Source organism: Oxyura jamaicensis, chromosome 3, assembly GCF_011077185.1.
Source record: "Oxyura jamaicensis isolate SHBP4307 breed ruddy duck chromosome 3, BPBGC_Ojam_1.0, whole genome shotgun sequence".
Lineage (NCBI taxonomy): Eukaryota > Metazoa > Chordata > Aves > Anseriformes > Anatidae > Oxyura > Oxyura jamaicensis.
The window spans coordinates 22,042,353-22,070,263 of NC_048895.1; the positions used below are offsets into that span (position 1 = coordinate 22,042,353).

General features: G+C 34.9%; 1 protein-coding gene across 1 annotated transcript in view; it reads right to left on the minus strand.

The window, feature by feature from the left end:
* USH2A (usherin) overlaps positions 1-27,911 on the minus strand; it is a 414,223-nt gene that overhangs the window by 144,531 nt on the left and 241,781 nt on the right. Inside the window, exon 38 of the mRNA XM_035320952.1 lies at positions 13,869-14,048. Within this exon, the coding sequence (XP_035176843.1) occupies positions 13,869-14,048 (180 nt within the window). The remainder of the gene's footprint in view (positions 1-13,868; positions 14,049-27,911) is intronic.

Genomic DNA, 27,911 nt, shown 5'->3' on the forward strand with positions numbered 1-27,911 from the left:
AGTAGCAACAATATTATTCTGAGCATGGCTGCTCCCCCTGTTGAAGTGGTGAAAAGTACGTGTAAGCCACTTATATCAAAGAAACACAAAGGAAATAAATAGTCCACTTGAGGAAGTCCTGAAAGGCTTAAAAACTTTTAGGAAGGCAGAATAATAATTTTCTGTGGTGGTAAAGAGCATGAGACGAACTCTGAGACGACAGATGAGAGACAACTTTTAGTCCTATGTTGCCAGTGTGGCTGGTTACAAGGAGAGTAACTTAGGATGCACATAAAGAAGCTGGTAGAGTCTAGAACAATTTTCTTTTGTAAGTTTAATTAGCTCTGAAAACATGCAAGTCCCCAGAGAAATGAAATAAAGCAAATGAAGTCACTGTTGGTTGAGAAAAGGCCAGGGAATAAAGTCTAAACCTATATAGTTTAAAGAATAGAAGAGAGCAAGGTGATAGACATATAGTAATACTCAACTTCACCAAAAATAAGAAGTAAAGACAATCTCTGAGTCCTGGTTAAAAAGGACATACAGTAACGAGATCAAACTGCTGCAAAAAAGATTTCAAACTGGAAATTCTCCATCAGATACAACAAACATCTTACCTCAAATAATACATACGGTTTTGAGGGCAGAAGATGAACAAAATTATTTCCTCATGAACTCTTCTTTGGCCTAATAACTTAACGATGGGCTCTAACATAACAGAAGATGAAGAAGGAACAAAGAAAAAAGAAAAGGTAGACACCTTTTCTGAAGTGCCCAGTTGAGGCCTGCTGAAAATGAATTTCTGATATACTGTATCTTTTATTCTTTGACTTTAACAAAAGGGATGACATAGGGTATTCAAAACCAGAAAGCAGCACTCCACACAAATAGCATTGGTTTCTGCAAATGATTGTTGTTATATCTCCACTCAATTTGGCAAGAGAAACTAAGAAAATATAGCAACCTAAATGAATGCTAAAAAAATAAAATAATATTTTTTTAAAAAATGGAAAAGTTACAAATGTTCTAGTTAAGTAAGTCTCCTGGTTCAAATGCTGGCAGTGTTTGTACACCCGCAGTATGAATGTGCCAGTGGACCACCACTCACAGAATTATCTACCATGCCACTGATGTGCATTTTAGCAAACAATCAGTGGATACATCCTTAAATTTACAGACTGGAGAACAATGCAATTTTGCAAATAATTTGGATCCTCAATAATATTACCTGTATTTATTTTTAAACTGTAAATTTCTCAGCGATAGGTAGAAGACTATATGAAATACTGATATTTCTGATGGAATGCAAGCTCGGTAGTGTCCATAAATAGAAAACCAATCTGACAAAGTGACAGATTAGCTGGTGTCAGGGAGCCACTATGCACACTGGGTGGTGCAGTCTTATCATATCTTGAACGTGTACCAGTAAGATCCAGGTCACTGGACTACCTTTGGGACATGACTCAACCAAAGCTGTAACAGATAGTTTTACCCTCAAATCCTCTCCCATTTGAAGAAACAGAAGAAAAAGTGTTTTCCCCCAAATTCCTGGATTACTATCCAGGCAGCACAGAGCTGGATTTGGTTCACAACTACTAATTAACTTCTTTATGTGATACACGGTAATCACAAATCACAAAATTACAAACAAACAAAAAAAACCACAATGATTGTCAATGTCCTATTATACGGAAAATCAGACACAGGTGTTGAGAAAGAAGGAAGTGTTTCTTTTCACCTAGTCACTGTCCCCATTGCTCTCCTCTCTTCCACAGAAAGTGTGAGCAGAAAGTCTGACTCTCCAGCATGCCCAGAGCGAATCAGCTCTCTGCTGTGGCTCTCCCAAAACACTGCATCCCCTCTAGCTGTCACCTCTTCTACTTCCCTTTCTGCAACAGAAAAACAGGCATTTACATTGCCACATTTCCAGTAGCATTTACATGTTTATTTGAATGTTGTTTTGAATCAAATACTGTATAGTACTATGATTTATAAATAGAGAGAACATTTAGAAAAAGCACTGTTGAATAATAAAATGAAATCATAGTTATGAATAGGGAAAAAGAATCATTTTACTTTTCATTAAAAACAGCTATAACACTACTGTTTATAGCAATAAGTAGACCATTCTTCACAACAGAGTCAGTTTTCAAAGGATCAGATGATTTTATCATTACTGGGAGTTGTGACTTTGCTTGGGTTATCTAAAGACCAAGGTGCTGCTTCCTTGGGTGTGAGTACACTTGGATATCTTAGCTGAGGTTCACAGAATCACAGAATGGCTGAGGTTGGCAGGGACCTCTGAAGATCATTGTGTCCAAACCCCCCTGCCAAGTAGGATCACCTGGAGAACACTGTGCAGGATGGCATCCAGGCAGGTTTTGAATATCTCCAGAGATGAAGATTCCACAACCTCTCTGGGCAACCTGTCCCAGTGCTCTGTCACCTTTACAGTAAAGAAGTGCCCCCTCATATTGAGCCAGAACCTTCTGTGCTTCAGTTTGTGCCCATTGCTTCTTGTCCTGTCACTGGGCAAATGTTGTGCCATCACAAATACCTCATGTTATAGCTTTGGCTTAGTTTCTAGACTCCTGAGAGTACTGATATAAAATAGTACCAAAGCTACAAACATAGCTGGTCTAATTATGTTTCAGATTTTGTTATATGTTCATGGTATAATATTCCCGCAATCGCTGTTCATACATTTTATTTTATTTTTTCTGCAAGGAGCTTGCAGAGTTTCTGGAAGTATTTCTATATTCCAACTTTCTTAATCTTCTTAAATATATCTTTATGAAATATATGTATATGACATATGAGAAAAGCAGCTAGTTCTTGGATATTTTGTTCATATATCAAAAAACACCACGGGAGTGCACTAGGGAATACGTTGTCAAAGAAACCATGGAATTTTAGCTTCTCATTTCCAATGTTCCCTAAGGCGTAGGTGCTTATCACAACACTATCAAAGTGTCTTCTATGTCAATGCACTGAAATAAATATATTCCCACTGAAATTCATGGAGGAAATTCAGAAATTGGGAATGTACAAAATCTCATAAACTTTACAAACTCTGACTTTACAAAGAGTCCTTTCTTTGGGCAGAAATACGTTTTGGGTACTTAAAGGCATTGGAAGTCATACCCTTAAAGTATTGAGGACATATTGTTTGAAAATTTACCCTCACACTTCTATCGAGCATCTTCTAAAATTTTGTTCCTTATAAGTCATTTTCAGTAGCAACCACATTCTCATAAATGGAATAATAAAAAAGACATTTATTATTTGTTTCAGTCTTCAAGCTATTAAAAAGCATATTATCTTTTCCTGTTCACCTGAGTTGGACATGGCTGAAAATAAATTTATCAAACCAACAATACTTATTAAGTGGAAAGTCTGATTTGTGTGTTATCACAACCTGCTTTACAATTCACTCTAAGGCATTCAAAGCATATAGCCTTTGAAGTAGCCTACTCTAGTTTCCTTCTGCAAAGCACAGCATATGTCAGGTTCAGACAAAATACCAAAAATGACTGTATATTTTATTAAAAGCCTATTTTTTTCCTCTCTTTTTCTTTTAGCAAAAGTCTAATTTAGTTGTTGTTCCCTTAGGTACAAAGTACACAGTTCATAATTCATTTGATATAAAATGTCAGTTTAGATTTTTGCAGTTCTTTGATAAATGAGAAAAAAACATGTACTTTTCAATTTCCTTCTATGAGGTTTTACTAGCAGAAGACCCCCTCCCATTGTGCTGCTCAAAGACCTTTGTGTTAAATTAAACATCAAGATTCAGAAACTGTAGGGAATGATATTTCCAAGACATACAGTACAAATATATGAGACTGGGAAAAAAGGTAATGATTTTTCCTACCACTAAAGTGATCTCTCCCAAAGAGCATCTTTGATCCTTGAATTAGTTCTCAGTTATAATTTAATATATCAAAACTGTCAGCAGCTTTCCTTACATTTAGACACAAAGTGATATAGTCAGCTCCACAAAGAGCAAAATACAACATTGAGGAGCTTGCTTCCCTCCCAACATGTGCTTGTGCTTCTAAAGCCCATCAATATTAATGGGGGAAATGTGTGTACATCAAAGGAAATAGAAGAGAATTAATTTAATTGTATCTGTCATCATTAACAGTATAGAGTGTTTTTCCTGATATAACCAAATCCTGCCATTGATCAACACACAAAACTCTCAGGGGGCTAATCTGCACAATGGCAAAGAGCAGAATCAGGAATTTAGTTCTGGAAATAAAACTATTATAATTAGGGAAACAGCAACAAAACACTGCATATTATTCTCTTTTGTAACATATGAGGCCAAGTCCAACAAATCCAAACTATCACATTTACAGAGTAAAAAAGAATTCTTATCACTTCTCAAAATTGCCAACTGCAATGCTATGGCTGTCACTTCATGTTACAGTCTAGTACAGCAGCTGCAGTATCAATGAATTATGCTATATTAGAAAAAAAAAATAAAAAAATAAAAAAATAAAGGCAACAGGATCACATTCTCATGCTCATGCTGAGTATCAACACCAATCAACCCAGATCCACATATGGTCAGAACCCACGACCTGCTCCCTCAACCCCTTTGCTGCCAACATACACACAGCCTCACCCAACCAGAGAAGTGGCCTTACCCCTGGGTTATACCTGTTAACGCCTGTTCTGTCTTCTCCCTCAATAAATAAGGTATCTCTTTTTTGCTCGGTAGCAGACTTTCAGCAGGAGAGATGGGCCATATTCTGCCTTCCTTGCTCAAGTACCCAGAGATTAGTATGCTGCCCATGAAAGTGGGAGATGGGAATGTCAGTCACTTAGGATAAACAATCCAGATCTCCTTCTTTGTGGCCAATGCTCTAACAGAGATAAGCTACAAAAGAATATGAAAGGTGACACCTCTGTTCCACCTGACTATGGCAAAAATCCTTACCTGTTTTTATGGATTGGTTCCCCACTAAAAACAGCATTTCAATTGATGGAAATATGTTATCCACTGAAGCAAAATATTTAATATTTAAAGTGAACGGAAAGCAATTCAGACAAGCTTATTCACACACTGAAATAATCCATGCAAAATATACAGTTGGCTTATCTGATGAATAAGGTAAAAGGATTACAACCTTTTATACCCAACCCATCCACACAGGGATGTCCATACCATATTGTTAAATAGCTGCTCATCAGTTAATGTCCTGTTCTAGATACTTGTAACAAATAAATCATTTATACGAATTAACTCTTGGCTTCAGTTCTTCAGCACTAGCTGAAGAACACAGAAATCCACTGAAATCAGTGGAAGTGTGTCAATATACAACAATGAATGATCTGTTCCAAATATTTTTTACTGAGAAGACCTTGGCTACTGATTTCTTGTTCAAAATTAGGTAGCCTAATTGATAAACCGTCACACCCTCACGTTTCATTCAAACCCAAGACAGGCTGCCTATATTTTTTTTGCCTTATATGCCATAAGAAATGTCACAGCATTTACTCCAATCTGTACATACATCACCATATACTGAGGTAAAGGAAAACCTTGGCAACATTTATTCTCTACAAAACAGTCTTTATTTTAACAAAAAGTTGAGAGGAAGGGAACACTTCCCCTCCTTTGTTCATTTTTAAAACACAGAATGAAAGGACTACATTTTCATCACTGAAAATTTACAGCTGCTTAATTCAGACTACAATCATCGGGAACATCCTGTTCAATTTTTCGGACAGCACTATCAATTTCTTAGGAACAACCATTTCAAATACAGTTCTTAGTATGTAAGAGCAATCACCACTTCAGTGAAAGAAAAAATAGAGGAAAGAGACATTTTTTCTTTATAATAATGTCATCATTTCACTCAATCAACTTCTTTTCTTTCTACATGCTCTGTAAGAACTATTTAGATAATCCCAAATCAGTCAACTTGAATTCACTTTTTTTCTGTGTACACAGTGGGCACATTCAATGCAGAGGCAATCCCAGTCTAAGCTGGGGAACAAGATCAGAGGCTGCCAAACTTTCTCAAGTGCATATTACACTTTTCAGCACTACAATTAATACAAAGTCTCTTTACCTTCCTTTTCTTGCCTTTCTCTGCAAATATGTCTGTAAAATTGAAATAACAATAACAAGCTTACTAGAAAGCTGAGTCAGCAAATATCTGTAAAATTCAGAAAGGTAAATATCTCAGTATATAAATAGTAAGAACTATTATAATTGAATCCTGGATGTATCCCACGATAATATGAAATACATGAATTCTCTTTCTCTCATTTTACTAACCTGGAATTAATCTTTCTAAAATGGTAGTATTTCCTTGTTTGAAGTACAAGTCAGACCTGCATACAGATCCAAAGAGAAACAGGCAAAAATCCAGTATTTATGCATGAATGCTCGTATACTAATATATCATACACATATTGTGTGTGCAGATATGCACATGTGTGCAGACACAAAAATAAATGTTCAGTAAGAAAACCGCAAAATGTCAGAAATTACTATAGACCCCAATGGCCACCTTAACTGTAAGAAAGAGGGTAACATAAAACTGCACTGCCTTATAGAGACACCAGAGGAAAAATGGTGGCTCTAGTCACTGATGCACCCATTTTCCCTTCTCTCTCCCTTTTCATCTTTATAGAGAAGCTTATTTCTTCTTAAGGACTGAGAAAACAAGCACAAAGATGATGGCAGCGACGTTCCAGAATGAGAATCAATATACGAGGAAAAAGCAGGAAAAAGCAAACAAACAAACAAAAAACTTTAACTTTATGGAGGAAAAATATTTTAATTCTGCAGTATGTTTTAAAAAAATCAGATTATAAAGTTTAAGGTTTTTAAATTCAATTTTAGATCTATTTTCAAACTTCACAAAACCCTCCCAATTAGGACTTATATTCATCCTGAAAGGCAAGCAGCAAAAAAAAAAAAAAAAAAAAAAAAAAAAAAAAAAAAAACTTTTATGCCCATCATATTTAAGAAAGAACATGTCTGTATTTGTTCCAGCTAGAGAGGGGAAAAAAATGGTGACTTGCTCCACTCTACATTTAACCCTTGGGAAAATCTTGAGACATCCTGATTATTATTTTTTTCCTTCAGCCTTTTTTTTTTTTTTTTATGCAAACCATAAGAATACATGAGTTCATTGCGAACAAATGAACGTCCATCCTCAACAGCGCAAAGTAGCTCAAAAAAAATGTTGCCACTTTACTCAAGTGTTTTATGATCAGCAGACTAACTTCCATAATCTAGAGGATTCAAGAGCAGAAAATACAGTTTAAAATAACAAAAAACAAACAAACAAACAAACAACAACAGACCAGACATGTTCTTTTGCTGACAGCTTATGAAAATGACTTTTTTTTTTTTTTGGAATCTATAGAGGTAGTTGTCAAAAATAAATATAATAAAAAGTGAACATTTCAGAAAAGCAGTGCAAATCATGCAAAAAAAAATAACAAAAACTGTTCCAATTCCTAATACTTGCACATGTCTGCAAAATGGTTCAAAAGCAACATTCATGGTGTGACATGAAAAGATGGTGTGATTTTTCAAATGTATTCTGCATATTTTCACTAGGAATTTCAATATCATTTTATTATAGAATTCCTTCAGCAGATGAAGCAGCCTAGTTTATTGCATAAAGAATGTTGACTTTAGTTACCGTACTGAATAATTTGATTAAGATTTATACAAAATGAAAATAAAAAGCATCTTCAGGCTTAAGATGATATAAAAATTGTATATCTCATCTAAATTGTGTTCTTTTTAACGTACAATTGAAATTGGTCTGAAATAGGTTTATGTGATTGTAGGTAGTCATTTTAAGTAATGATCTGCAGCTAAATCCCACAACAGGCTGTTCTTCCCACCTATACATATTCCTTTTTTTTTCAGAAGACCAATCAAGCTGTAGTTTTCCAGTGTGAAATCTGCTCTACCACAGACTTCTTCCAAGAGACCTTAAGTATTGCCTGGATCTCAAGCTAAGGCTCAGGTTTTGGAAAGACCTGGACTGAGACCTCCACACGGAGGTTAACTGCCTGCTTAGAGATGATCTATGGGCTATTTCAAGCTGTTGCACGGTCTCACTTTCTCATCTGGCAGTCCCCAAGCAAGCAAAAGCATCCATGTCCTGGGCAACTAAAAATGCAATGTTGATCTTCTTGCCCTGTTCTGTGCAGCTCCAGAAGACAGAAAGCAAAGAGATGACAAAAACAGCTCTCTTATGTCCCGAACATGGGAACAGCATAGCTGGAACTATGGGGGATTCTCCAAGCCCCAAAAAGACTAGATGCAAGGGAAAAGGGAAGGAGGCAATCAGAGAAAAAAAAAAAAAAAAAAAAAAAAAAAAAAAAAAAAAAAAAAAAAAAACCTTTGCCAATCTCCACCTTTAGGAGAAGGGACTTGGTAGTGTACAATTTGAAGCAACACTGAGGTGGTCCTTCATGATGTGTGAAGTTAGGCTGAGCCACAGTTGGCTGTGGTTTAGCAAAATGAGCAGAAAAGTGGGCGCCTCTGTGCCTCCCATTGAAGATACACACTTTCAGTAATGATGAGACTTCCCCTCTCTTCTCTTGCCACCCAAAGCACTAAAACCAGCCATCCAAAACCAAGAATAAGCACAGAATGAACTCACTAAAAGATGTCCTGAACAGAGTAGGAGAGTGGAATAAAAGAAGAAAGTAGAACTAATGAAAACAACCATCAGATCAATAATACAGAGATTGGAGAAGAATTATAGTTTCATTAGAACACTTCCCATTTTTCCACACAAGCACTTTTGCAATCCTACTCTATGAAATCATATTTCTGTACCAGGGAAACTAGAACAGACAATTTACACTGACACTCTTTAATTAGCTAGGTCACTAATGAGAGATGACCTTTTCTCCTCCCTACCCTATACAGCTCTCTCCTTAGGCTACCTCTAAAAAAGATATGGCCAAATTTTTTTCATTCAGAACTTTCTGCTTTCCTCTCTGCCCAAATTGTATGCAACCATTTTGTTTAAAACATTTTCTATTTCTCATTATAATCACAGATTACATTATCCTGAAGGTACAGAAACATCATGCATGTTTGAGAATTTTCAGTTTTTTTAAAATATCTGTTTTCTTAAGCAATGCAATAGAATGATGCCAGAAGGTTTGTTTTGTGTTTTTGTTTTTAATCCTAAACTACCTTTCCATTTTTCAATTGTTTTTACTACTCTTCACAAAAAAAAAAAAAATGACAAAAGAGAAGGAAACTGACGAAAAATTGAAAAGAAACAAGATACAAAACAAAAAGAATTCTGCTGGATTTTATTTTGTGCTTATGGGGGAGGTGGAGGGGAGAATAGAGAAAAGCAGAGAAATGAGAAAATAACAAATATTTTAGAAATATCTGAAATAAAGGAAATTTTCTCAAAACTATTTTTGTGATGTGACTGTATATATGTGCATCACAGAAAAATAAACTTATCTTGTGGAAAATTTTAGCATATGCAGCTTTGTTTTTTCTTCCTAAATAATTCTGGCCTCACAACCATCAGTTTGCTTTGTTTACTGAATATTTGTTCATCTAAGGAGGCCTGTTTGCTCCAATGATTAACTAGCATGAGCGAACGTTTCCAGATGTGAAAATAAGTTGTACTATGTGGTCTTATTTGTTTGCATAATTAGATCAATGATCCTATTATATGGTTCAATATTCAGTCTCAGAGGTGCTGCTACCTAAACTAACAGTGGCTGAAATTCTTTGCCTGCCGGACACCGTGTTCTATAGATGGTGAACAAACATCAACAGCTATAAATACACAGGCTTGCTTTTTGCTCCTGAAAACTAGCTTGAGCTTGTGGGCAGAGGCATGCAGCATCCTGTGTACAAACAAGGGACCAGCAAAGGGCAGATACTTATGAGTCCAAGGCAAAATCTGACATCTTTCACAGCTAGACGTTACTGTGTTGAGCAAATCACAGGCCAAGCATATAAACCAGCAGCATACTCTATAAATTATGGGAGAGATTAAAAAGACACTTCACTGCTTAGGCACATCTCCACGTCTCTGTCCCCCTCTCTCTCTCTCTCTTTTTTTTTTTTTTTTTTTTTGAGTATCTCCCCTTTTACATATTACTTAGGGAATAGGAACATTTATCAACATTTTAAGGCCATTCTCTTATTCTCTTCACCTCTTCACAGATAAGGCAGCACCAGGCTTATGGCTGGTAATGCCCAATACAGGTAACCACACAAAGACAACTCTCTGCAATAAGATATGGAATTACCACCTACAACAAGCTTCAAACTTCTTCCTGTTGTCTGGGAACCCTTTTCTTTAACATTGGTGATGACTTAGACTCCACCTTCCTGGTTCTCATCTGATTAGCAGCATGCACCTCTCTGCATTCTCTGTTCACCGCTACTTGTCAGCAAAGCTACCTCTTCAGTTCTGCATGCTAGATTTCTTTTTTCTTTTTTTTTTCTTTTTTTTTTTAACTTTCTTTTTTCCCGTGGTCAGGGGCAGAGAACAAGTGGAGTTAACGAGAGTATAAGATCTTACCAGCAGTGATTGGAACTTTCCTTCCTGTTAGCTTACCATCACTTACTATAAAGTATTTCCAAATTCACGGGGTCCTACATAACAAACAACACTTATGAAAAAGAAAAATACATAGCCAAGCGCTCTGTACAGAACATTTTCTCCCATATTTTTGCAGTTTTACATCCTCTGTATCGTTTCAATTCATTTACCTAATTAAATTAATTTTAAAGCGATTTGTTCTCCAGATTTTTTACTACCTGGCATCCTCAAATTAATGTGAAGCCTTGGCTAGTACATTATTTTTTACAACTTCTACCAAAGCAGTTTGGGACAAGATAAATAGAACAAATTTATTCTATTTGGAGAAAATATAAAACTCAAAAAAATTTACTTCTACCTCTGCGGTATGAAATTTGTCACTAATCATTTTAAACTATGCCCTTTTATGCTTCTTCCATCTCTTTTAGCTTTCTATGCAGTTCTTTGATGTAACAAAGACAGTTTCAGACAAGATTTGGGTTCATCTGGAAAAAAAAAAAAGCTTTAAGTCTTGAGGCAAAAAGCAGTGTATTTAAAATTTATATACTCAATAATGCCTTTGTTCTGAACTTGAACATCCTGAAAAACTTCTCTGCTTTCTTTTGCCTTCCGACTCTGAAGATCATTTGTTCTCATGGCTTCAGCTTCTTATTATGCAACAGTGACTTTAACTGGTGGTTCCAGCATTTAAGTACATGCACAGTCATGGCTGACCCTTCCTGATCAATTGCCAATCCATACAGGTTTGACTGATAAAAGAGCCAATTAGATTTAAGCAAATTAAGGGACATCACCAATGTCAACCACTTATTAAACTGAACGCTGAATTCCATGCATACAAAACACTAATGCACCAAGTCCCATTAAGAGTTGAAATCCTAACCCCATTAGTAACTCCAGACCACTACAGGCCAAGGGTCAAAAGAAAGTTTCATATTTATGGATTAACATTTGGATTCAGTTTTTATTTTTTTTTAATCTTTCCAAGAACTCTTGAACCTGCACTGCAATTTTAGTCAAGAGTGTAGATAAAATATATTCCTTCTTTCTAAGATTTTTTTTTAAGCCTTGACTTTAAACATGGCAAATCAGCTTGATGAGAAATTAAGATATATTCAATCAGGTAAAACTAAAGATTCAGTGTGCATTATATTATGTGCAATACATTTTAAATAAAATTTAAACAAAGGAAAGGCATGTTGGAAGCAAAAATCGTAGAGTAATTGAAAAACAGTTATTTGCAGTAACTTCAAAATGGAACACTCATGTCATTTCTGTCACTACCCCACAATTAATCAATCTTCCATCAAGTTCCCTACCTAAGGCACTCCCCACAAAGTAAATTTTAGAAACAGCATTTTTTATGTTACCCTTAAGAAGAAAATACTACATTTTTACACTCACTGGAAGGCTGTGATTTTGTATATAATGAGAACTGTTACCTTTGAACAAATGTAACTTCTGCCAAAGTGAAATCTTGGCCGCTGAAGTAAAAAAATAGAATTCCTTCTGTTTTTAGTAAGATCCAGATTTCATTTAATGATTTAGAATGTGTTTGCCAGTGAAGGCACTGTAGATAGCCCAACATAAAATTACCATTTTACTCATAATTTACTCGTAATTTACTCATAATGTTGGAATTGTATAGCATTCTAAGAGTCTTTATAGTAAACAACATCATAAACTAAACATACATTGTCCAAGATAAATGCGTGCGTGCCTGCATGTGTGCACATGTATTGTGAGGATATATAGTGTGTGAGAGTCCTTCTCTCATATGTAGTGCTTCATTTATTATTCATTTCACTACAGATCACAGTCCACTGGACAATAGTATGGAAGATTTCTTTAATAACTCTCACTGCTAATTTAATTCTACTTAAACACACATATCCTAGTGAATGCCACATGCTTTTCAGCATGATTTTATGTGTAAATCAGGATAATACCTTTTCAGATCATTAACTAAAGGGAAGCATGAACTAAAACCTATTTAATCAATGAGGTATTGCTTTTAAACTACCACAAGGTCATAAAAAAGATAATTTCAAAGCTATAAGTTTTCTAATTGTAATCAACAACAATCTAATGATGAAAGAAAGTGTATCTTAATGGTTGTCATAAACTTGTGCACATCCTTGTCTATATTTAAAGATCCTTTACTTTTTCATTTGGTGAAATTTTCACTCCCAGATTTTGTTATTTCTTCCTGCAAAATTGAACAGTGACACTGGGATTAGACATATCTGTGTCTTATGTGAACAGTATAACTCATATGTGGTTTTATTATTATATGACAGTGTGTATATATTAATTATACCTTTCATTTAACAAACAGATTGGAAAAATACAAAGTGTGATGGGGCTTAACCTTTTCATCTTGCTTGATAATTCTACTTTTTATTTATACAATTTTCAGAAGTCTTTCTCTTGGTTTGTTCCCAAACCAATCAATTTCGTGCAAGTAAACTGTCCCAACTGTATTTTTTTTTCCCGTTTTTTTTTTTTTTTTTTGTGTGTGTGTGTTTGTATTATTTAGTAATTATTTAGTATTTGTTGTTGTTTGATTGATTGGATTTGTTTGTTTTTACTTTCACATTATTTGTATGTCAGTCTACATTATTTGTGCTCATCAGCTATATCAACACATCTCTCAAGATCAAGTTTAGTTGGGCTCTCATTTTATGATCTGAAATCATCAAATCATCTTCATTGTTTCCAGTGGCATTTCTTCAGCAAAAGTTAGTTCACTTGGATGTCCATGAAAAGAGAACATAAAAGTAACACATATAAATCAGTTGTTAATTTGAGTACTGAAAACAGTACTTAGAGAGACAGAGTGTATTTGCTCAATGCTGTTATTTTATTCTATTTTATTGTTTTGTTTTTTAAGTGGACTAACCAAAGTGGTTTAGAGTATCATTCATCGTAAACCAGCATGCTGCAATTGACTTTCTTAAGGTTACACCAGACTGCAAAATGAAGATGACTCTACATTCTTAGATTCGATTAGCCCCCCAAGACAGAATCTAACACCATTCACAGAAAAAAAGAAAAGAACAAAAAAGGCATATGATGTACTTCTTACTTACTCAGTGTTATCTATTCAGCTACCTGTTTTCATTTTCTATTTTTAAATTGAGCAATGTGATAAATTAGAAGCTAAAAAGAACAATTTTGTCAGTAAGAACTACTAATGCAAACATATTCTTCTAGCTTCCAGTCCTCAGTTGCAATAATAAATAATGTTTTGTTTAACAGAGTATTTGTGTAATTGTTACATGCACAGAAACAGCACTTTTTCATACTTACCTCCTGGAGGCATGACTATTGTTATAGCATCACTTATCAAGCTGCCCTGGCTGTTGGAAGCGTTCACTTGTACTGTGTAGTTAGAAAATGGAATCAGTCCTTTAATGGGTACCCATACATTGGATTCGTTGCTCCTGTGTAAGATCCAAGTGCCATTTACAACAGAATAATTAGCATTAGCTGTTAAGAAAAAAAAAAAAAAAAAAAAAAAAAAAGGTGAGGGGGAAGAAGAATAAATGTTAGGCTTTGTGTCTTCTACAGTTTGCTGTCCATTAAGCAAGACTTCTGCTCAAATGAAAATTTGCCATTAATACCAGGAAAAAAAAAAAAAAAAAAAAAAGGCTAATTTGAAGAATAAGTATTTTTCCCCATTTTCTCCTCTTTTTGCTAACAGTTTCCTGTACTCATAAAAGTTGAAAAATAAACAGAGCAACCATGCAGTTGCAAAGCTGATTGATATACACACACATACATACATAGATATATATATATATGCACACACACTATATGCTGCAGACAGCAGCCAGTTTTCAGAAGTTACTCATGTTCATGAGCAGTTATGTGAGAACTGCAGATGCAAACCGGTCAGGAGCAGTTGAAATGTTAAGGCCAATTCTTATGGCTATGTAAGACTTGTACAACATCTTAAATTCACTAGAAAAGAACTTACTTCAGGAGTTTATCAACTAGTATAAGCTAACGCCAGTGTCTACCTAAGAATTACTCCTCTGCAATAAGAAACATTCTTTTCAGCATGGCCTGCCATCTGCTCAAAGATAGAACAGGGATTTGGGTACACAGTTTATCTGTTGAAATCATCAGAGGACACCACTAAGTGTCTTTTACAACCTTTTCAAGACCCCAGATTTAAGATATTCTAATATTCTACACTACAAAAATAACAAAATAAAACTCCCCAAAATAGCAAGACTGGATGAGCAAGACTGGAAAATGAAAAATAGCGTTACACATAAACACTTTTTTTTTTTTTTTGACTCAATTAAGATTTCACTCACTTATCTGAGAAAAGCTGGGCTCATTTAAAGATTACCCAATATTTTGAACATCTAAAGTGCTATATAAATGATTAATACTATTACTACTATCCATCATTACTTGAAGAGCTCTCGTATTGAAGTCAATAGAAATTCTGCATTCCAAACAACAGCACAATCACAGAAGTCTTTGAAACCACAGGTATCACAATTAAATTAAAGAGAATATAGCTATTAAAAATATCTTAAATTAAGGCATTATCACAGGCAGAAGATTGAATATTCAAGTCTGAGTCCTCTACAAAATCTAAATAAGATATAATTGTATAAAAAATGGAAATTCTCCTTTAATTATTGCAAGTGAACCGCATTGAGTTTACTCATTTTTATGCAAGTTTCAAGTGGACTGTTCAAACTGAAATTAAACCTGAAGCAGTTTTTCAGATATTCCATATTATTATGACATTCACTTAAATGTGCAAATGCAGTACCTTTTAGTCACACTCACATTACATTTTACCATGAGTCAGTGATCTGGACTTTCCACTAATTCTTAAAAACAGTCTGTAACTCACTTATGATACAAGTCCAAGCCACTCCACTATTATCCACACACTGGATGTTCACAGAGCTGCACAGTGTTTCAGTTACTCTGTTGCTGACATATAGCAAACTGACTTTAATTTTTGGAGGGAGGGAGATGAGATGAGCCTTTTTATGTCTGCCTTGTGATCTAGATCCTTACTGCTCACATTCTATTAGTGTGCCATAGCACCAGACTGCCCAAACAGACTACAGCAGTGTAAATCTAGAATAATTTCATGAAACTTCATGGATTCATTTTGGAGTTCACCAAATTTTGCCTTAGCCTTAGAGAAACTATTTTATAAAGAGCAATGGAGGCAAAGCTTCCTATCATGCAAGAAGTCTGATCAAGTTTTACACATTCCATGTACAGAGATATCAGTTTTGCAGAAACTAAGTTATTTAGTCTGACAGTACTCTTACATGCACTGACTATTCAGCCAGCATTAGAAAAATGCATCTGTATTAGCTGATGTAATTTCTTAAATTGTCTATTAAACCCACCTTAGGCATCTTTGTGAAACTGTCCCTGTGTGTGATTTGGGAGTAGACACAATCCAACAAATCATCTTTCTCCCATCATCTACTACATTTTTCCTGTGCATCACCAGGCAATCTGTGACTTACTTTCTGTGATGCCCACTAAGCAACATGACTATTAAACACATCTATTGCTTTATTAACAATAAAGCCATTAGAAATGTGTGAAATACATATTCTTAAGGTCCTACTTATGCAAAACTCTTAAAGACTTTTCTGGCTGTGAAAAGAGATGCATTTTTAACTGTTTCACCTACAATATGTGGAAAATAATAAAAATCCAGTTGTTGATAGATCAAGGCACAAAGGCTAGATTCATAGGATAGGCTCTCTAACAGCAATTTATGTGCCATTTCATGAGAAAATTTAACTTTTTTCAATCTTCTGTGCAGTTTTAACATGTTAATATTTTTATTCTCACCAACCTGAGACCAAAATAAAAGCATGTACTTCTTCTGCTGACATTTCTATTCCACCATTAGTCCTTCTTCCAATGGCTAACTATATATCTTTAAAAAAATACAGCTTAGAGTAATGGAAAAAGAATTAAAAGGATAACACCCTATTCCAAGTTGCCTTGATAACAACATTAATACACAGTAATTATACAATTAGTTGTAACATTAAATTCTAGTTATAGCAGAGTGATTACTCGGCAATTATAAGAAGTATATAATTACTCAATAATTAGCAGAAGTATGTAATTACATAACCATTTTATTCAGCTCAAAAATGAACTTGCAAATTTACAATGAGTTAGACAACATAGCAATTCAAAATTTTTCATTACTTCTAATAAAAACCCAAGAAGCACTTACAAGTTTCCTAAACTGAATTTTACACAGACAAAAGGTGTTTTATCCTTATTGCCAGCCAAACAAATTACTGTTACTGGCAAGTGAAATATTAAAACATTTTTAAAATGCAGGTCTTGCTGGGGATGACTTGCAGTATGCAGCTTTGCCACTTCTCACTGCTTAAACATTGCTTTCAGTGGGCTGGAAAATGCAGACACATAGGCTCAGTCTGATGGAAAGCGATACAGCGATAACCCTGTCATATCACTCTGTGCCACTCCTGCCTAGACTGCTCCAGTGTGGACCCTATTTGCGAGTATAAGTGGATGAGACCTCTCTTTTTCCATTTTTCATATATATGCGCACTTCTCTCCACCCTGCTTGCCAATCCTGCTTTAACCTATGAACAAGGCTGCTGCAGTCCTAGACAGCAACTGCCTCAGACTCTGGTAAAGTCCTAAGAGACATTGTTTTACTTCGGACAAATGGTTTCTATCAGAACAACTACTTGTTCCTGCACGTTTCTGCCTCGTAGCTCCTGCCTTGAGCTGTCACAAGCACTCCAACAAGACAGACCCCCTTGAGACACAGTTAACAAGAACAACCTAACAAAGGAGGAAAAAAAAATCCTAGAAGAACTGGCTCATCATGTCCTTCAAAACTTATGGAGACAAGCACTTCTACAAAATATGAACTCAGATCAAGTGGGGTTCAGAGAAACCATTTCCCATAACCTCTCAAAAAAGACTAAACCCTTTAGAAACTTGAAAGGCTTCCCCATACTCCTTAATCTCAAAGTTTTTCATCATGATAGTTTTATTCTTTTACTAGCCTTCCTGCTAGTAAGACTCTCCACATTTTCCCCAATATTTCTGAAGGATTTCTTTGGCCTAGATCAGAAATTTGAGTAAAAGGTGTGCTGTTCCCAGTTTATTCCTAGTTAGTAAGATCAGAACAAAGTATCTCGATGTTTCAGAAAAAAATTAAACAAATAAAGAAATCAGGGCTAAAGAATATCCATAAGCATACTGAAAAACTATGTGAACTTGAAATAAATCTGAGCAATAGAATATCAATATAGATTATCACAGAGTATCCCAGGTTGGAAGGGACTCACAGGGATCATTGAGTACAACTTCTGGCTCTAAACCAAAAATCTCCACCCCAAAATCAGACCATATGTCTGAGAGCATCATCCAAAAGCTCCTTGAACTCCAGCAGGCTTGGTGCCGTGATCTGTTCCCTGGTCATCTTTACATTAAAAAGATACATAAATACATAAACCATTAAAAAACATTGCTTAAAACTGCTAAGCTTCACACAGCACACTAGCTGGTGTGTATTTCCATTTGAAACTTTTTTTCTGAGTGGACAATTCAAAGGGGGCTCCCAAGCAAATGTGCACTCCTGTCACTGAGTGCTACTGTAAATAGGTGAAGAAAGCTCCTGGGGACTGCTGGTGCGTAAATTACTGCTGTCCTGGGTCCATCATCCTATGGGGTTCACTAGATTGAACTAACATAAATGGGTATCCTTTTCCATTCTTGTTATAATCATTGTCACAAGAATTTTAATGCCTCATATATTCCGTAATTTTTTTCTGTGTGCTGTACTGCTCTGACCTTTTCAATATTCTGTAATTTGACTGGCTGGCCATTTCAAGTTCTCTCCTTTTTACAGCCTTATTAACTTGTGGGGAAGAGGTGAAATGGACAGCCAATCAGAATACATAATATTGCAAAGGTCATGGTAGTACAGTATGGTATCAGCAGACACAGAATACTGTATATTAGTCATTAGTGTTCTGATATCTTATTCATATGACAAAGGTTGTAAGGAGCGCAGAAAATGGTACAACATGAAACCATGCTCATGACAAAGGCTGCAATGGAAAAAAAGAAATAATATAAACCAAATGTATTCATCTAACATTTTAAAACTTTTTTTTCTTTTTCTTTTTCTCCAGAACTTGTCATGTTTAAGGGTAGTCTTCCTATCTGGACCAAAGTTTATGAATTTAAGGCAAAAGGCCATAAACTGAGTTGTTGCTTTTTATGTATTAAACAGCAAAAATTAATGTTTCATATGCACGAGCAATCTTTTCAAATTTCTGAATACTCTGATTATTATCATTGCATTGGTAAGTATTAAAGTAGTAAGTTTAAACATAACCAGTCTAACATGTCCACATCACAAACACACTGACAGAACTAGACTCTGCTGCTGACTTCAGAAAGCAAGGAGGCTATGCCTGACAAAAAATTTCATTGGATGCTTATGTTTTTTCCTTTTCTAATCATCAAGAACTGGCCATCATTATACAGAAGATACTGGGTCAAAAATCGGCTTCATTATGCTTCTCTGTTCATTTGGGACTTTAGTAACTGAGTCTTCTTTGTATAACAGAAAATCTCTACCTCTTCCTAGTTGTGGTGCAGTGTCCTTAGAAATTGGCTGACTGCTCACCAGATTCATCTGAACTAAAGTGATATTACAGGACCATTAATTTGTAACATGCAGAAAGATTTCAACCTGAAAGATAATTAAGCTGGGAACACTTTAGTCTGATTATCACAAATTTCTGACAAGTTATTTTCTTCTTTCTATATTGCTATTTCAGAACAACGTGAGCTATTTCAAAATAACATGAGTCACACTACGTACTGTGTGCTACTACATGGCAAAAGATTTTGGGAAGGAGGAGAGGCAAGTTTAAGGCTTTAGATCACATTCTGAAATACTATTACCAATATCTATTTCTCTGCTGTTTCCATTATGTTCTTACAAGTCTTGATAACATATTTTTACATTAGAGAGCATGCTGCTCTACAATATTTAAATAGATAGAAGCAGAACTATAGTTCTTCTCACTGTAGAAGACTAGTCCAAAATTAAAGTAGCAAAAACTCCAGGTCAAGGAATAGATCATACAAAAATAACTGCAAGTTTTTATGCTAATTTACCTGGTGATCTTTGTATAGTTCTTTAGGTCTATATCTATATAGATATGATCTATAGATCTGATCTATAGATATAGATGTATTGTTCCTAAGGACAGATCATGGTCTCACTCCATCAAGCTGAGGCCAAAATTAAAAGCCTCTCTTATCATAGGAAACCTTCATTCTCACTCTAAGGGGTCAGGTGGAGTTGCTGGATGAAGCAAGGTGGATAATTTAAAAGCGCTGTGGTAAACTAACTAAACTATGAATCCAAACTATTTATTTTCTTGTAAATAATGAACAGTTCACATTTACCAACAATGAAAAACTTCAGTTTTTTTCCTTTACCCCAATAAAGTTGCTTTTAGTTTCAAGACTGAAAAATAAAAAATTATTTAAAGAACAAAATGAAAGTCCTTATCACCACATGCAGCAGAAATGTGACAATTCAAAGACATACAACTTCTGACTGTATTTCTGAGGTTGCTTCTTTTCAGCTCAGTTTCCTGCATAAAACAAAGGCACTTTCTGTGAGTTTTTACAGGCTTTAATTTGGTTCAGCTAACTTAGATTGTCTTGAGGCTTACGATATACATATGCTGAATATTTTGTTAATTATTCTGAGCTGGTTCCCACTACAGGCTGAGGGATGACTAGTTGGAAAGCAACTTTGCTGCTTTGAAAATAAGATCTGGGGGTCCTGATGGCCAACAAGTTTAACATGAGCCAGCAGTGAGTCCTTGTAATAAAGAAGGCCAATTGCTTTCTGGGTTACATTAGGAAGAACAGTGCCAGTAGGTCAAGTGAGGGGATCCCTCCTCTCTACTAAGCCCTGGTAAGAGACCTCTAGAGTACTGGGTCCAGTTCTGGGCTCCCTGGTATGGAAAAGACATGGACTTAAGGGAGTAGAATCTATGCAAAGATGATTAAGGGCTTGAAACACTTGTCTTAGAAAGAGAGTTTGAGAGAGTCACAAAATCATTTAGGTTTGAGAAGACCTTCAAGATCATTAAGTCCAACCATCAATCTGACCAAGAAATTAAATGGTATTTTCACAGAATCATCTAGGTTGGAAGAGACCTCTAAGATCACCTAGTCCAACCTCTGATCTAACACTATATAGTCCTCCACTAAACTACTAAACCATATCTCTAAGGTCTACATCTAAATTTCTTTTAAAGACCTCCAGGGATGGTGACTTGACCACTTCCCTGGGCAGCACATTCCAATGCCTAACAACCCTTCTGGTAAAGAAGTTCTTCCCAATATCCAACATTTGTATCTACTGTCTATACTCAGAGAAAGGTGAATTTATATCTTCATCTAGATGTCTCTCTCTTGCTTACAACAGTAAGGAGAAAAATAAAATACAATGGTAAGCAAGAGAGATGCATTGTAAGCAAGCATTAAATCGTATACAGACCTGAACCAGAAGGAAACCCTAGATGATCCCATGAGGAAAACGATGGGCTATGGTGGATGAAGTCAAGTAATAAACTTCCAAGAGAACTATTTCTTAACTGCTGAGATGTCACAAACAGTGGAGAAAGGATAAAACTCCCTTGGCCCAGAAGCCATGTATTGTGATGGAACTCAAAAGAAATCTCAACTGGTTAAAGGCTTGAGCTCAACAGAAACTTCCACACATTGCATGAGATTACTCAAAATGACGGTTGTCTGAGGTCTCACAACTCTTTGGACAGACTCTGCTTCTTTGGTTGGTGGAGTAAGCCAAAGTCCAGGCATCTACAGCTATACTGCTAATTCACTCAAGTTGCAACTTTCAGAGAGGTATGAAACTATAAAGATGCTTGCATGAAGTAGGGAAGATTTGCAACACCTTTGATAAGATTTAGAGTACAACACTGTGTATTGCCCATTTGTGGCCTCAGAAGCACAATGTATAGGAGCTCCTGACTGGGCAGTGTGTCTTCTTTAATGTCCCAGTACAGTTTAGCACCACAACAGGCATAAGGTCATGTTGTATATAATGACAGGAGGACATCAAATAACAAAATAACAAAAATGTTTGCTGTTCTCATGATGTTAAACTGATGATACGGCTGTTCTCGTGATGTTAAACTGATGATATGGCATGCAGTTATTGATTTAATCCATTTTATTTGAGGGCTTTTATAGGCAAATGATGAGGCTTTATTAATTTTATTTCATGAGAGATTTTACACACTAAAAGAAATTTGGAAACAGGTAGCTTTAAAATCTTTAGGTTTGTTTTTCTGTGGTTAGAGCATTCTTTCTCTAACTGTATCTCTACATAAATGGAAATTATCACAGTATCTAGTTTCTGAATCTATGCCCATAATTCATGGATGTCAATAAGAATTTTCCATTCTCGAGGGACACTATCAGAAGGAGACTAGCTAAACACACAGAGCAGAACTGGGAGTCTCAAATCCATAATCAAATATCTAGATTGATTGTGTCACTTGCACTTGTATTGATTTCAATTGGAGCAGCTGACCCAAGGGAATAATAAAAATGTGGAATAAAACTGATTTATGAGAACAAAATAAATCCTTTTGTGAGTGGTAATGAATTGGTACTATTTAACCCTTTCAATCACAAAGAGAAAACACTATTTATTTTTTCAGAACGCTGAGTTAGCCAAAAGTAGTCATATAAAAAATGCCAATATTGTCAAATGCCATTACACTTCACTGTAATACTTTGGCAGAAATGAAGATCTAAACCTGATCTGGGATTTTTGTTTGACATAAGACATTATTTTGGCTTTTCCAGTCATCTTACATGAGGCATCATAAACAGTGCACTTGTAGATTGGAAAAAAAAAAAAAACAGAATCTCTCCAATGAGTGTTTGTTGTACCTGTAGAATAGCACTCTTTACTCTGTTTAGGGCAAAAACATGTAGTTTAACATAAACGTCCATAGTAACTGCACATGATTACACCCATAAAAGGAAGACCTATCAAAGTATCTTGATCTGTTTGACTTAAAACAAGAAAGTTACATAGTTAAAATCTAATTTGATCCCCTTTATAACATTCAAATAAAAACTTCATCAGATCTTGTCAAAACAAAAGTTTATCATGCCTTCTCTACTTGAGGAAATAGATGGGTCTATCGCTCTCTCTAATATATAAGCATTTGTTTAAAATCAAGACAACTATCAAACACAATTTCTTCATCTGTGGAAGATCTAGTCAGACTACATGGTTTTGGTGTTGTTGTTTTTTTTTGTTTGTTTGTTTTTGTTTTGGATCACATATTTACATTATTAACACTATTTTTTGTCTGATGTCATAAATTACTTTTTGCATTTAGGATTTACCATAGATACCTAAGCACTATTAAAGTGGCTTTTCTTCAGTCTTCATGAGAGTTAAAAACTCTAAAAGACTGTTAACTAAACAGAATTAACTAAAGGACTGTTTTCATAGGAGAACTGATCAGCAAATTCTCTTTTGCTCAATACTGTTTACCAGTGCCATCTCTGGAAGACTGCTATTATTCCCTAGGCTATTGCAAAGAAGTGGCAGAGTCTCAAAGACTATCCTACTATGCTGCTGTTGGCAGTCAATAGGAATTTCAGCCTATACAAAGTGACAATATGTACTTTACAGACATGAGGCTCAGTATTATATACCCGTTTTGCAACAGAAAAGCCAACAAATTTCACAATACAGAAAAACACCAGTATACACATGAAGAAAAACATAACCATTACTAGAGAGATGCAGAAAACCAGTTAAAAAGCACTATTTTCCGTCTGATGCCAGATTCTTTACTCAAGAACCAGTCCAATGTAGAAATCACAAAAACTGCTTTATTTTGCTTTTCTTCAACACAGTTGTACCAAGAAACAATAAAGAAAATGATATTTGGTGCTGAAGGAAATTATGCTAGTAGATGGTGTATTGTGAAACTGTTCAAAATCTACTGAAGCTTGACTAAACATTGATAATTATCCTAAGGTGTGTGCACAACCACAAGTTTTCTAGCCATGCAAAACAAACTTTAAATGTCACATTCCTTGATGCCAAAGTATTCCTAAATCCTTTCATCTAAATTAGTAGATTAAACATGACTACTTGAAAATGGAATGTGCATCCTATTTCCTCCCCCTTAAACATCTCTAGGACAAGTCCATAATTTCAATTTCAAGTAACAGTAATACTTAGCATTTATATAGTACTTTATAGCTTGAAAACATGTAAACATTACCTAATTAATCCTGACAATGCACCAGGGAGGTAGATAACTAATATTATCCTTATGTTACAAAAAGGAGACAGCTACACAGAGGTTAAATAACTTGCCCAAGGTCAGCAGGGTAAAGTAGGTGGAGGAATTGAAACCTCCCATTACTGCCTTCAGTTCACTAGACCAACCACAGTGCAATTTCACCAGGACCTATCAAAGGTATTTCATAGTCATATTTAGCTACTTTATATGAAAAAAATAAATTGCAAATCAGTTAGACTTACTAAAACAATCATGAATCATGGTATGACGTTCCTTGTGCTTCACAGAATATGCGTCTACTGAAGTTCTACGGAAATTAAGACTTTTACACGGGCTGAGCTTCTGTGAACCAGCTTTTCCTTGGTGGAGTGACTTTTCCTGTCTTTAGTAAATAATGATCCATCCCTGGCACAGGGCACAGGAACATGGGACATAATACACATCTTTGGTAAGAGACTTAATGCAGGAGAAAAACAGTCCTGATATTTATCTACCATGGGGGAAAAAAAAAATATAAAAAAAATCATATTTCTTTCATATCAGTTTCTCAAATGTTTCAGTTACATAGGAGGAAAGGCTTAACTTCTCGTTAAGAGGAAAAAAAAGCAACTGTTTGAAGGTTGTTTGAAAATGGAGATTCATATGCTTTGATTAAATTTTATGATTTTTTTTTGATTAAATATAAATACAATTTTTGATTAAATATAAGGAATGACTATACTACTATTTTTGTAAAAGGGTTTTTATTGCAAAGATTAAAGCGCATCCTAACTTATCTATTGTCAGGTATTGCATATTCAGCTGCAGTAACCGTAAATGCAAACCTATACTCAGATATTTATATTTTGATGCAATAACACAAACTACCATGATTCTTACATTTAAAAGAAAGTCACTATTAAAACTGGCCTAACAAATCTCTTAAAAATGCTTAGGCATTTCTGAATTTTAATTCTCAAAATAAAATCTTTCTTAAACTGTCAGATCTACATGTAAAATGCTTCTTCTTCTTTGAAGATAACATCCCACAAAATTTTCATACTCTTTTCTCAAGCCTTCAACACAAGACATGCTAGGATCTGAAAGAGTTTTCAGCATTCCTCTCCCCACTTCTATTGGCATCACCAGGTGGCATATCTTCCCCAGCAGACATTGTTTTTAAGCACAAGATTGATTCTTAACATTCCATATTTATACTGTGATTGGAGTATTGAAAGGGTATTGAAAGTACTGTGGCCAATCAAAATTGTAAGAGGAATGTTCGAATAGAAGCCAAGTAAAGAAATGTTGTGCTTCCTTCTTTTTCTTTATATATATTTTAAATATAAAACTAATATGACTAACCAAAATCCTACTATACAGATTCAAAAATCAACTTGTTTATAAATATAGGTGTTGTTGTTTAATTTATTTATTATTATTTTTGCAAGAAATTGCTGTATTCTACCTATAGTTTTGTCATTTGCCAAAGGAATAAAGCACTCTACAAGGAAGCTTTCTTGCACAGCATCTCCAAATAAGCAGAGCTGCCAGATGAATCATTCTCTTTAAAAAATACAGGATGAACTACATTGCTGAAAAGTAAGAACCTTGGATGCTATGTCAACAACAGAAGTTGCAAAAACTGAAAAATCAGAAAATAGCATACCCTGATTTCTACACTCTAGACAACAGAGATTGGTGAGTGTAACCCTGCAACTTTGTGTGGTGAAACTCACTAAGAACATAGAGCTAGTTAAAGATTCTCTTGATGTCAGACCTGGATTCAAAGTCATCACAATGTCCAGATGACTACAGATTTTGACTCATTTTGTGTTACTGTAGTCATCCAACACAGAAAGGAAGATGAGAAATTCCCTCTAACTCTCTTTTCGGGAAAAGGGGTAATCCCATACTTAATCTAAACTACAGTAGAGGGTAAATAGGGCTAGAATAAGGAAAATTCTTGAGGGAAACAAGCCTGATCCTGTCCTGTCACCTTTCTCCCTCAAGTTCTCTAAGAATTGGAAGTGTATGGGATAATAATAATAATAATAATAATAATAGTAATAATAATAAAGCTTCTGTTAAAGAAAGAAAAGCTGTTTATGATCTGTTAATATTATTTCGTGACTTGAACTCATGAATTACAAAACAAATTCCTCCTAAAGGCTTCTTCCATCGAGACTCCAGGACTAAAATGACTTGAGGCAAGGCGACTTATCTTTGCAGGAAATCACATCAACAGAGTGCTGAAGAGCTAGGATACAGCCCTTAATTTGTTAAATCATGTTTCATATTCAGTTTCTGGGAACAAATGCTTGTATGGAATACCAGATTGGTGAAGCAGTCTCAACAAAGCCCCTTCCTGCCTTTGAAGAAATACTTTCAGAGGGAAATACTGTCAGAAAAATACACAGTTGAATTTAAAAAATGAAGGCTAATTGATATAGAAATTTATTTCACATACATTGTTAAAATCATAGTTAACCTATGGAAAAATCCATTATCAGCATCCTCCTCTATCCCAGAAAATCCAAACTACCTCTTGCTGATCTACGTTTCATGCTTGCAATTGCAGTGACCTTGTCAATCAGTTTATGATACTATTTCTGTCTCTTGCAATTGGCTATTGTTAAGTGTTGACCACGAGTATGGAAACTATTTACCAAGAACTTGCCATGCCACTAACCAAAAATAAGTAACATTAGCAGTATCAGAACTAAACAGCAACAAAAAAAAACAGGACAGGCATTAACAAGCATTAATATTGGATGCTTAAACATTTGAAAAAAAAAAAAAACAACAAGAAATGGCAAATTTAAAGGTGTCTATACAGTTAGAACATTCTCTCTTGGTTTTATATATTACAAAATACTGTTTACTGATGTATTGTTTTTACTGTAAGATGATAAATATTTTCTCAAAAAATGCAATAAAACTTATGACAAGTATATATCCAATGAGCTCCCAGGCTGTTCACTTTAATTCCTATGATGCATGTGTGTCTAAAAACAGCTGGACAGAAAGTTATACGATATCTTAAAAATATGACGCATTTAGTGGAAAACAGTCTACATTAAATATTAAGACAGAGACATACATATGTGAAATTTGAAAGATTTGGAATAGGACAAAAAAGGGGAAATCTACAGAATATTCAGCATGAGATCAGCTGGTGTTTCTAAAGTGTTGGAATAACAACTTCATGACAGAGAAAGTGTTAAGTTACATGTTATTTAAACTTTTTTCCACGTCTTCAACTTGCCATCTCAACATACTTTATGCTATAGCAGGTCACTGATAAGATAACATATCAAGCAGAGTTTCACAATTTACATTGGGCAGGGTGTTGTAAAAATATAGAAACATAACATGCATTAAAAAAAAAATCACTGTATCTTATAGTGGTATCCTTTGCCCTGTCCAGGGGCTATACTTAGGAGGTATAATTCCTGTGCTTCAGAACCTATGTATCTCATGAGTCTCTCCCTCAGAGGCTGAACATCTCTAACTTAAATAAAATAAAATAAAATAAAATAAAATAAAATAAAATCCCATGGAGCTATGTTAAGTTTAAATATAGTATTTCCAAGTCCGATGTAGTTAACTTACAGTTGAAACAGATTGTAATCTAATAAATCTAACCCTTTGGTCAAACAGAATAACCCCCACATTATCAAATTATGACCTCTGCAGTATGTCCCTGCCTACTTAAATATTTGTTCAAGTTTCTTTAACTTCAATTATTTCTCTCAAATTCAACACTACGATTTAATATAGAAACAGACATCTACTTAAGTAGAAACAAATAAATACTATACTATGCTTAGTAAAGAAGCATTGCCAAAATCTGAGATATATGTTTTTTTTCTTCATAATATTCTTTATATATGATGGGATTTTTTAAGCTGTTCTTAGCATTGTGTAACTGACAAATCATGATTTCAAATAAAAAAAATAAAAAATAAACCACACA